Here is a 12,751-nt window from a genome sequence, read left to right on the forward strand (position 1 = left end):
TACTGTAAATGATTCTGACACAAGAACTGAAGGAAAGTGGTGGAGAAAATCACAAGCAGTAAGTGTTAGCAGGGTGTTTTATTGACAGAAAAGAAAGAAGCATTTGCGAAAACAAAAAACAACACACATCAGAATGATATTGGTGATTCCCAGATGAAGTCTGGTGATATCTTCAAATTCTTAAAATACTGCAAGTACTGTTTATTTTCTACCAAAAAAGAAGAATATGCTTAGAGGAAAAAAGGAAAACAACACTGTGTTCCACAGTCTCAATCATGACTGTCTCTGTTATGGTTTCTGTTATAACTAAGTATGTTAATATTGTAGGCATAGAAATAGGGACGAATGCAGCAAAATATCAAGAGATCTTGCACTCTGATATGTTACCTAGTATTCCAGCAGGGTAATGAACCCAAGCATTATTGCAAAGTCTACAAAAACAAACGCAAAATAAAAGTCGCCTTCAGATACCCAGCCCATACCCGCTTGACTCAAAATAAATATAAAATAAATGTGTCAAACATTTACCAGATACAATCCCAGGCTTAAAATAAGGTTCCTCTCCGACAGGTTTAACGAAGTGAACCGTTTTAGAACACAATGAGGGGACCCAATTCAAGTATTCAAAACCTTACAATACATGAACAAAGTCAACTCAGTCGAGCTCTTCAGAAGCAATAGCATGACAAGGACCTGAAGACAAGTAGATTATGGGAATTAGGAAAAAGCCCCCTTATTAATCAGAAGAGGAGGCACAAAGGGGTGGGGAAGTTTGAAATACCCTGGCTTTTTTCAAGAAGCATCTACAGTAGGTGAGATCCGCGGATCAGTTAGCTACTAGCAATTAATGGTCTGCATATCTGGTAACCTCGTAACCTTTCTGTTGCACTTACAACCAGACACCCATTTGCACAATAAAGCTCATTTATGAGAAATCTCCTGGAGTGTTTAGAATCTATAAAAAGTATCAAAAACGAAAGAACAACAGCATGCGGTTTCGGCAACAAACAAGCAAAGAGATCACTAGGAAGATTACATTTTTCTTTAGTTTGAAAATCCATGGATCGTGAGTAACCACGCCACTTTAGTTCACTTAATTGTAGTCCGCCACAGAAAACTGTACGTTTCTCGCTGTACTGAACCCGCGCCGAGAAGTTTTCAAACAAACCCGGAAGCTCTGCTGATATCTTTCGAATATATATTTTTAAATTTTCGTTTTCTTCCAGCGGTCTGCAGTGTGCTGAGCAAGGCTACGTTGACGTGAAGCAGAAAAAGGGGGCAGGCTGCGTCGCGAGAAAAGTGCGTGTCTTTTAAATGGAGTGAGGAGGCTGGAGCCACGTTTGACTTGGAGGGACCGGGTCAATGGATTTGCTAAAGGAATAAACTAAAAACAAGCACTTCTCTCTCTCTTTTTTTTCCCTTTCTCTTATATGGCCTCTGCTGGAGTAGCAGACAGTAGCTAGCTAATAGATACGCCATTCCAGACCATGGCTCCTTACGTTTTAGCAATATTACAGGTCTTTCTGATTTTCATAGCTCAGCCGCTGCCTTCGTTTTCATGGGATACTGATTTGGAGCTCTTTGACCTCGTTGAAGAAATTCCACAGACTTTTTATGAATTTCTCGGCGTGGCACAGGTAAATCCCTTTATTTATTTTTTTAAAGGTCGGTTTTAATGTTCCATATATGGTTTCCTTGGATTGGGAGAACTGGCTTCCGTCTTGTACAGTCAAACACTGCCGGAGCCTTGAGCTATGGGTGCACGGAAAGTAGCGGATAAGCATGTTGCAGTAACAAAACAAAACAAAAAACAAACTTTAAAGATACGGTTGCAAAGTATCGACTCGTGCTGTCTCGTCCATTGCCCTGCGCTCCGCTCAGGTTCTGAGATGTGTAGTTTCATTTTCTCCCCGTCAGCGAAAGGTTGATTTTAAATCTTACTGCAATTTGAGTCGGATACATTCAGCTTGTAAGAGCCCTTCGGTTTCTGTTATTTTGGCAACAGATCCGCGAAGACGCAGCTGAAATGTATACCTCAACAGAGCAACTCCGTGATGCCGCAAGCAGCACAGGCTTACTCCAGGCTTAGGGCCTGTCCCCGGTGGATTTATGTGGTTTACAGACGACAATTATTTAACTCGTTACTGGATCTCATTTTAGAATCGGCACTGTATTATTCGATGACGTGTCATTTTCACATCCGTGGCAAGCAGCGAGGATCTGCCTTTGAGCTCGGACTAGTTAGTAATTCAATTTTATCTGGCCCTCGAACACAAGCAGAGTTAGGCATAGTTAACATGACTGTTTTTGACATTTTTGAGAGTCTTGAACACTCATTCATGGATGACATTTCGAACGGATGCTCTGAAGAGCCAGCTTCCAAGCACAGTCCCCTTAAGTACTGTAGGTATGAGAACTGAAACAGAACTGACATGAAACGCAATACTACTTCTCTTACAGTTTTAAACATAATATTGAACGTTACTGTATTAGTGGCTATTGTATTCAGTTAAAAATTCTGGGTCTATCTAAAGGGCCAGTCTTTGTGGTTCATAAGTTCAGTACAGTGACTGCTACATGTTACATATGAATCTTGAGGATCATTTTTCCGTTGCTTAAGGGACGTAAGTCTCTCAGGGTTTAATCAAATCTGAAATAACATGAAGACCAGTTAAATCTATCACTAAGGCAGCGGATAACCATCATCTCTGTATAGGTATACCTATGTAGTATAGTGGTAGAGATAGCAAATGGTACATTTATTCTGTGGTGTGTAAGTTTAGTTCTTCAGCTGCAAGCCTGTGGAAATGTAGAAGTATTCACATGGATAACCTGTATCTTAAAATTAGCTTAAAATATCTCGATCATAAATCTTTATTAGGGTAGCATGATGGCACAGTGGTTAACACCTCTGCTATTTGCAGAAAGTTTGTATATTATCCACATGTTTGTATTGGTTTCCTCTTGGCACTCCAGTTTCCTCCCACAGTCCAAAGACATACTGGTAGGTTAACTGGCTTCTGGGAAAATCGGCCCTGGGTCTACCCTGCCTAGAGCCCATTGCTTGCTGGGATAGGCTTGCAGGGGATCTACAGCCTTAAATTGAATGAAACATTTAGGAAATGGATGGATAAGTATTAATTATCGGATGCCAGTGTGAATGCATTAAGTGTACTCAGAATAGCTTATTATATTTTTTTCTTACAATTTTATGGTGCTTTTCAATCCTAAGGATTCCAGAGCCCTTCATATCCCCCTCTGTCCTCCACTGCGGTGCAGCTCACATCTGGGTGACGTGTGGCAGCTGTTTTACCCCTGCAGCCCCAACAACTACAGAACAGATCAGGCAGAGATATGAGAAATTACTCAACTCTGGCTTAGTGGCAGGAAATTACTTAAAAAGTCTCCTTAACTCTTACACTGGAGATGTGGCAAAAATGGCACCTTATGGTTTAAATGCAAACTGTTGCACCTGGTCTAAGCCTAACCCTGCATCCCGACCAGTCAGCACCGTTCCAACTGTGCAGCACAGTGGCAAATCCTAGAGGAAAACGCCCCTAGAGGCACGACAAACGGTATATAAACCAGTAAGTATATGTTATATATTACCAGTAACCAGAAGTACCAACAGGATGAAAACGTATGCAATTGTGTTTTATGTGTAAAACAAAATGGCCAGTTTCTTTGTCAGAACATAGCATATACCACTAATAGCTGCTATTTAAAATCCATTTGGCCAATCAACTCCAATCATGGATAGTATCTTTCTAATGAAAAGACCATTAACTTCTGACCTGCTGTTGCCCCTCCATATATGAAGATGGCCTTTAGGCTACCACTTTATTCTCTCACCTCAAGCCACCCATGTACAGTCAGGCTATACTGATTAACTTGAAACTCCTCAAATTTCTTAAACAGCCAAAGCCGCTGATAATTTGCACCTTACACGTTGCTGTAATCGCTGGGCACCTGGATTCAAGTCCTGGGGTGTTATCTGTGTGGAGTTTATATGTTCTCCCTGTGTTTGTGTAGGTTTCCTCCGGGGGCTCCGGTTTCCTCCCACAGCTCATGACATGCTACACTTGATCTAAGGCAAAAGGCTGAGAAGCGACGACATCTCATGACATACTGGTTGGTTAATTGGCTTCTGGGAAAATTGGCCCTGGTGTGTGTGTGTGCTCTGCGATGAACTGGTGTCCTGTCCAGTGGGAAAGACTCTGCAGCCGTGGATTGGATGAAGCAAGTGCAGGATGTATGTATGGATGGATGACAGTTATCACCCTATTATCAGTCATGTCACCCTGTGACCCACAGCTGGCAGCCCACTGAAGCTCCGCAGGTGTGAGTCTGGTCAGTACCTGGATGGGAGACCTCCTGGGAAAGCTAAGGTTGCTGCTGAAAGAGGTGTTAGTGGGACCAGTAGGGGGTGCTCACTCTGCGGTCTGTGTGGGTTCTAATGCCCCAGTAGAGTGACGGGGACACTGTACTGTAAAATAGGCGCCATCCTTCGTATGAGACATGAAACTGAGGTCCTGACTCTCCCTGGTCATTAAAAACCAAGGGCATCTCTGGTGTCCTGGACAAATTTCCCATTGGGCTTTACCAATCACGGCCTCCTAATAATCCGCATCTATGAACTGGCTTCATCACCTTGTTCTCCTCCCCACTGATAGCTGGTATGTGGTGAGTGTAGTGGTGCAATATGGCTGCCGTCGCATCATCCAGGTGGGACTACACATTGGGGGTGGTGGAGGGGAGTCCCCATTACCTGTAAAGTGCTTTGAGTGGAGTGTCCAGAAGAGCGCTATATATAAGTGTAAGGAATTTTGTCTTAAGGCTGTTTCTTCAGAGTTCAAGTGCTGCCTTGATGTCTGAAAACATGCAAGAAGAGAGACATCTCTCTCCTCCAACCGCTACGCTCTCCCATCCCCCACGAGTGCTTTCATGCCACTCAGTTATTATTTCTTCCTGATATTTCAGTTACCATGTCACTTTTTCACTTTGAAGGCCTTGCAACGGTAGTTTGTGCCTTTTGGACACATCAGTCCCGTTTTGAGCAGCCGTGCTACATCTTTTTAAATAAACAGACCCACAAAGGCAAAGGTTTTGTAATGACCCGCCGACATAATTTAAAGTGTAGCTTCTCTTCTCCTGTCGTAAATTTATTACACATAAAGTGGTGCATTTTCCTATACCATATTGCCATTCCGGACATGAATTAAATATGTGCTACTGAGTATTGTGCACATATGTCATCAAAATGGGAAAAAAAGAAAAAGAGGTGAAAGAAACCAAAATATTTTTTTTTCTCCTGTGAATATTTGTAAACTGAGAAAAATCTAAAAGTTAAATGGGGCTATTAGTAAAAATACATGGTATTTCTGTATCACCCCTTTAAAATATGGCAATGACTTTTTTTCTCACTCATCAAGCTATCATCAGGATAAATAACGTGATTGAGGCGCTGTACCGACCGTATTAAAATGATGTACAATTAATGCCAAATGTGAAGCACTCAATGAAAATTGGTATGCGTTTTGGTTGGTTTGTATTGTGGTAATGACGTATGGAATTTAAGTTAATATGAGAACAAAGCAAAGAAATTCTCCAATTATTGTGTTTTAAGGAAGTTCGAAATCATTTGAATTGAAAATTGTAAAATTTGCATGTGCTGGTATCTGTCGGTATGCTTTGACAGATCTGTTGATATGCTAAGATGGTCACAATTGGCCATTTTCATGTGGATTGAGGAAGTTTGATAACTATCCTTGTTCAATAGAGCTGTCTTCTGTGTGAGAAAAACTGTAAGTGCATTGCATTTGATAGACTCTGATCTTGACTTATAATGCAGAAACAAAGAAGCTTTAAGGTACACTTTTGTATTTGCGCAAAAAATGGTTTCACTGCAATTTTGACTAATTGTGACTCGATTGTGTAGACGCAAATTTCCGTTTTGTGAAAAAGACGTTCTGCTTGGATGTTTTCCAATGCGTGTACTTGTCAAAACTGAAATGAGAAACGAGCTTAATTTTTAATGTTTAAAAATGAACTGAAGAGGAATCACGGGCCCATGGACTGTAACTGTTCTGTATCAGGCCCAATACAGTATAAACTGCATGTGCAGGAAAGTTTAACTAATCAAGTTTGTAGTTTAACTAATCAACAGAACAGATAAGATCCAGGGAAAAAAACAATGTACAGAGCTTTTGAAGAAAAACTGAAACTGACAATGAAAGGTAAACAATGTCTCAAAATCTTGTTATCCAGAAATGTATCAAACTGATTAGTAGTATGGAAATGTAAGGAAATTACATGGAATGGACAAATTAATGTGACTCAATCACTGAAAGTAATATCATCATAATAATAAGCTTCCCAGAATGCAATCCCACGAATCCCTTCAATGATACAGGACAATTTTTGGAGGCACAGGAAGTGTACAGTTCCATAAGGATTTGCTTTACATTTCTTCCTCTAGCTCCTAACGATGATTTAAATATATTTTTATGTTGAGCTGACGCCTGTATCTTGCTTTATGACTAGAAAAGGCAAAATCATAGTTTTAGGCATGAGCCGGTGAAAATGAGCAGAAAGACTTAATAAATCCCCATTCTCCTGATAAGAACCTGTCTCAGTCAAGGTGCTCTGTACCCACATTCCTGTCAGAAGTTAAAATTGATCTGTTTCCATTATAATGCATTGCTGATACAACATACTATACACCATATTAAGTTAACATCAACGATCCTGGTAGACTACATATAAGTCACACAAAAATGAAATAGTGTTATACTTTCCCCATCGATAAGCCTATGCTGGTACCCGATCGTATCTATTCTGTTGAGTTTAACGTTCACAAACCAAAAGGGCGTTTTGCATATCGCTGATAGCCTACAGTCCTCATGTATTCAGTATGTATGCCATTTGTTTCATATCCAAATCTTTGCCTTGTCCACAGGGGAAAATAAAGATGCTGTAGAATGATAAAAAAGGGAACTTGGCAGAGTTTGGTCTCTAATGATTAGCAAAAAGGCAATTTCACTGTAAATCCAGCAGTTATATTATGGATGGAGTCAGTTCTAATCATCCTGGACCTCATTGCCAGTCATCTCTCAAATACTGGCAAATAAAGTTTTAACTTGAGCCGTTTTCTGAACAGTTATCCAACAAACAATTTAGTTTAGCTAAAGTAATTATCCAATAAATTGTCAGACACTGTTGCATCCCTAATATAGGAGAATGCTAAGGCTTTTCTGTTAATTGTCTAGGCTTCTTCCCATCGGTAGAATGTTGAAAGAACAGTAAAGCACTTAATTACATTTTTGAAGTAACATTTTTTAAACATTTTACAAATTTTAGTTTTTGCCAAAAATGTCAAATGCTTTCAGTCACTCCCCTTTGGGCAGTGATAGCACATTGATTAGTGTATTTAACATATTCTTAATTTAGAGGGGTTGTTTGATCTAAAATTATAATTGCTAGGAGAAAGGCTTGGGTATATTTGTGACTTCATATAATGCCGCATGCTATTTTTGGGGTAAAAAAAGGGAGAACTGCTACATCTGAGTCTTTTTTTACCCATGGATCCAATCTGTCTAACACCATTTAAAGAGAACATTTAAATTCAGATACATAGTAGGATCAGTTAAGTTATAAAGTACTTCTGCTTTTTCTTAATTGAGAACCGAGAAACATTTCTACAATAAGACAACATTTTAATTTCTTTTTAGTTATTTTTTTGCTCTTCTTGATGACTCTTCAGTATATTTAAGCTGGTAAATGCTGGTAAAAATAAAAAATGCTTAACTCTCATGTAGGGAAAAAAGTAACATGTTTCATCGGGTTTGTACATTCAAATTATGACCCTTGACACCTGCCTTCAAAAGTAATATTATTTGCTTAGCAGGCTTTTTCTATTCTTGGAAACATTCATATTCATAAATTCAGACCTTCATGAGATTGTGTGATTTATGCTCACATGCAAGAAAACAGCAAAAAGCACATCGTATTGCCAGTTGGATAGTTTGGAACAGTAGTGCAATGTGTTGTAACCGAAGAATGGAATTGAGATTTGGGAGATCTGAGAAATGGGTGCTTTCTATCCAATTTCAGGCATTACAAATGTATTTTTCCAGAATTTGACTGGAAATTGACTTTTTCAGAAACAGTGGTGTATAACCTTGATTGTGCTACTCTATGCAAGCAAGACTGTTATATCAAAGGAAATGGTGCCTCCTGTAAAGAATTTTAGAATTTCAACATGCACATTCAGCAGTGAATGGCACTGATATTCTTCAGTTATGTTCATGTTTTGCTATTAGTTTTGTTTATATTGATAGATGATCCTTTGATAGATGCCTTTTCTGACTTTTCTTGGATTTTAGTTACTTTCAATGGCCTTCTGAATTAGAGTTTGTTATATACATTAATTTCAGGGGCTACATTTCTCTGTTTTCAGGATTTATTACTGTCACTTATTCTGTTCTTCAGAGATTGCAATGTTAATCCTTAGTTGTAATCGTTTAATTAGGTGAATAGTAATCACCGTTTAGGCATATTGACATATCTGAACAACTGAGCTAAAACCAGTTTGATGTGGGAAGATGCAATCTCTAGAAGCATACTGGCCATAATTTTAAGTTTTCTTGTTACCGGTTAAGGGAAATGGCTTGAAAGCTGACAAACCTACAGACATTTCTCAACTTTAGTGAATTGCTATGTGAATTTTGTACTGTAATCCTGTCAGAACTTGTGTTAGCTTTGCCTTGCAGAAACTTGGAAAAGAAACAGGCTGGCAAGGACAGTATGCATTTTTTTTTTCAGTTGAACTTGTTAGCAGAGAAAATACTGCAAGAAAACAAAGTACTGTTGATTTGTCCTGTTGAGTTGACACATTTCTTGTACCTGAAGTCTTAGTACTGTCTCACTTTTTCTTGCAGCTGCATTTTAGTGCATTTGAATGTAAAATGTAGTGCATTTATGCTTTATGCTTTTTTATTCTGATCTTGATGTGTTACACTTTGTCTTTATAAACATGCAGAATAAAATCTGATTTTTCAAACAATTTTCAAAGGTTCTGGGCACCCCTTTTTAGCAAAGTGAGAAGCACTGATCAGTGCCCTGCCTATTGCCATCCAACTAACTTGATCTCGATTTGCTTGCTAAGAGCTATGTGGTAGAAAAGAATGAACGTTTTTTGGCAATAAAAATAAGTCCTGTGAATTAAACAGGCGTCATTTATCTGATGATTCCTTATTCTGAAAAAATCCCCAGCTACTGCAATTCACAAAAGTCCATCTCAAACTGCCTAAAAGTGCCCATCATGCATGTATAGGACTAGAAAGCAGATTAATTGAATGGTAACGTGTTCTGCTTTTGGAGTTAGTGAATACTTGTCAGTCAGTGAATATTTGTTGTATGAAAACATATTTGAAATTTGTTTGCTTTTGAAAAGTATTTTTCATGATTTCAATGCTTTTGACCACAAGTCTATTTGAAGTTGTGGCCATTCTACTGGGATGTCAGTGTACAATAAGGAAGAATATTGTACAGTCTGTCTACAGTCTAGCAGGCATGACCATAAGTAATAGTCAGGAGGACCAGGTATGATTTTGATTGGCTGTCATATTTGTATTAAATTCCCCATAAATGTGGTGGGTATGCATTGCATATTATGCTTAACATTTACAAAACTTTTCCTTTGATTCTTTATCCAAAAAAGCACCAATGTAAGCTTTTTTTGCTGATAAGTCCACAGTAGGCAAACAACACAATGCAGTTCAAGGGGAAAGTTCCACAATTTTAACTCTCTATACATTTATTTCCTTATTGGTAAAGAAAAAAAAACTTCTCAATTTCTGAGCTCTTCACAAGCTGCGTACAGTACCCTTATGCTTTTATTTTTTATTTTTGAGAGAGCAGAAGTATCATTGTGGAAGTTTGGCTTCCTCTTTTCAGACACTTGATACTTTTCGAAGGGTGGAAAATGCTTTATGACGATGGCCCACTGAATGTTTTACAGTATGTTTATATCCATGAACGAGTATATTTTGTAAGAGTGCAGTTGACCTTTCCTTTTAATGGAGACCTTCTGTAATTCGAGTGACATGTTACTCAGCATGGCAGCCTGAGATTCCTGTAGTTCTTTCTACTAAAGCAGCTCAGAACCGACCTTGTAAACCTCATCGGGCATGAAATCCATTGTGTAACATTAAGGTTGCGATGCAGTTAGTTTTGGACTTGAAGTTTATGGAGCTGTAAAGTTTCCAAATGTTTCATATTTCATTCAGCCATTACTGACTGCACCCTGATCTGTTTTGTTGGTTATCTAGAGGTGTCTACAATGCAAGGATCTGTTTTCTAATTCCACCATTAATACCATGTCTAGTGTAAAAATGACTTTTGAGAATGGGGTTAAATGAGTCCACCTTCTTATGCAAGGACATAAGTGCATAAAAGTGTTCATGATACTGTGAGGGGAAAAAATGAATGCAGTCCTACATTCCTGGGGATCTGCAGTTTTATTTGTTTTCGGGATTTACCCACTGTAACGTCCTGTCCGAATTGCACAAGCCTGCACACAGAAGCCAATTACTGTATCTTAACTTTGTCTTTCAGGCAAGGCAGAGTCAATCAAAATAAGGAAGAGGCAAAGAGACAGAGCTAATGTAACCTAAAATGTTTCAAACTAACGTGCAACTGGGAGTCTTTAGTCCATCTCTGTCAGCATGATATTTGAGTAGTTCTGCATTTGAACATGAGTCCTGTGAGTCTCGGAGCCTCAAGAAAGTGCTTTGTTGTCTGATTGCTTCTGTGTGCACATAGGTAGAAGGCGAAAGCTATCCAATATAAAATAGTTACGTTTAAGAGCAGTTCGTGTAAATTGTTTTTATAAGACATTTCTTAATGTAAAACTTGTGCTTTTGTCATGGAGACTGTTATTGCTGCTTTAGGTTCAACAGTATACATGCTCAGAGACAAGTGTTTACATTAAATACTCGCAATTTACCAAAAGGGAATTGGGTATTTTTGACTGTGCTGTACTGTTTATGTATTTGTAGAAACTGTATGTCGCCCTGTATTAGAAATTAGTCTTTTTGTGTTTTGTCTGCTTCTTGTCCAGTATTAACCTCCCTCCTAATGTTAGTATCAGTAGAGCACTACTGTATATTAAGTAGGCTTTGTAGCTTAGTATCCAGATTTCTGTGTTATTTAACCTCTATTGGATCAATATGCTTATCGCCTATGATTCCTACAACTTTAAGTTTTAAAATGAACCTTCTGAAAATATTGCAGCACTGTGGCGCAGTGGTTAGCATTGCTGCCTCATAGCGCTGGGGCCCTGGGTTCAGTTTCAGAGCTGAGGTGCTTTCTGCTTGGAGTTTCTGTTGTTCATGTGGGTTTCCTCCAGGTGCTCTGGTTTCCTCTCACAATCCAAAGACAAACTGGTAGGTTAACTGTCTTCTTGGAAAATTTGACCTTGGTGAGAGTGTGTTATGCGTGTGTGTGCCCTGCAGTGGACTGGCGTCCTGCCCAGGGTGTATCCTGCCTCGTTTGCCAGGATAGGCTTGAGCTCCCCCATGAATGAATGGGATGAAGTGGTTAGAAAACAAAAGGAGCCCTGCGAAAATATAGGAAGATACCGGAAACCTAAATATTATGACTATTACACTGTAAGTGTCCATTTTGAAGAAAAATAATTTTCCTTCATTATCATAGTACATCTTCATCTTCTTTAAGTACAATTAAAAAACACCAACTGTGTTGTTGAAATTGCCAAGAGTTGAGCAGGGCTCATTTTAAACTTTTGCAGCTTGTTTGTGGTTCGTTTAGTGAGTACCTACAATATAATGTTGCAATAAATGGGTGCAGTTAAGTTTTAGGTGGGATTAGTTTGTTTGTACTTCCCAGCTTGATTGACTTATTTTGAAGGTTTATAACAATGCATCTCCTGTATTTAAAATACAGGAGGCTGTGCTGTGAAGCAAGTAAACAGAGCCGAGCAATCCAGGTGATCAAATGTAAAGATGAAATAATAATTGACTCAAGCTATTTAACTTTGTTTTAAAATACACTTTGAAGACAGGCATGTTAAAGAATAAATATTCAACAGTGACTGGATGTTCCTGGTGAGGTCAGTAGGGTTGCACCATAACATAAACACCCGGACAGACATGCAGACAAGATAGGAAGAATGAAAAGCAAAAGAAGGAAGATTTTCATCATCCATCATCTCCAGCACAGGAACTGCTGTGAGAGAGTTAACTCATTCAAAATTACACTTGAAACCAGATTCTGGCCAGGTAAACTGAAAGCTGAAAGATGGAGAGGACAACTTATTTACTTTTTGAATTTTTAAAATTTTCTTTATTGTTTATTAGATGGACTAAAAATATGTCTTCTGTTTTAGTGATACTTTATTTAGAAGCCAGACATTGGTTTCCCGTTCATTTATCAGCATGTCTTAAAAGAGAGAGATTTGATTATTTAGTTTATAAGGGTGCTGATTTCCAGTTCTATTTAAGGTGTTCTGTTGAATTTAGCATATGTGGATAGACTTCTGGGATTTCTAGATCTGTAGAAGACAGGACTCTGGAAATCAAAGAGTTGTAAATATCGTTCCTAGTGTAACAGTTGCATGTTGTGTAGTTATTGCTAGGATTTGTCTAAGTCTGGGCCTGATTGTTACTGTAATGTCAAGCTGTGCTGGAGGATAAGGAACGTCTGTGCCATGTAATGCCAGGTAATCTCT

The 12,751-nt window shown here is 38.7% G+C and overlaps 1 protein-coding gene across 1 annotated transcript in view; it reads left to right on the top strand.

Moving 5' to 3' along the window:
• The first annotated feature begins 1,229 nt into the window (after positions 1-1,229).
• dnajc1 (DnaJ (Hsp40) homolog, subfamily C, member 1) overlaps positions 1,230-12,751 on the top strand; it is an 85,969-nt gene continuing 74,447 nt past the window's right edge. The window contains exon 1 of the mRNA XM_006634383.3: positions 1,230-1,637. Coding sequence (XP_006634446.2) covers positions 1,488-1,637 — 150 coding nt within the window. The 5' untranslated portion in view covers positions 1,230-1,487. The remainder of the gene's footprint in view (positions 1,638-12,751) is intronic.

This window comes from Lepisosteus oculatus, chromosome 6 (genome assembly GCF_040954835.1).
Source record: "Lepisosteus oculatus isolate fLepOcu1 chromosome 6, fLepOcu1.hap2, whole genome shotgun sequence".
In the NCBI taxonomy this organism is placed as follows: domain Eukaryota; kingdom Metazoa; phylum Chordata; class Actinopteri; order Semionotiformes; family Lepisosteidae; genus Lepisosteus; species Lepisosteus oculatus.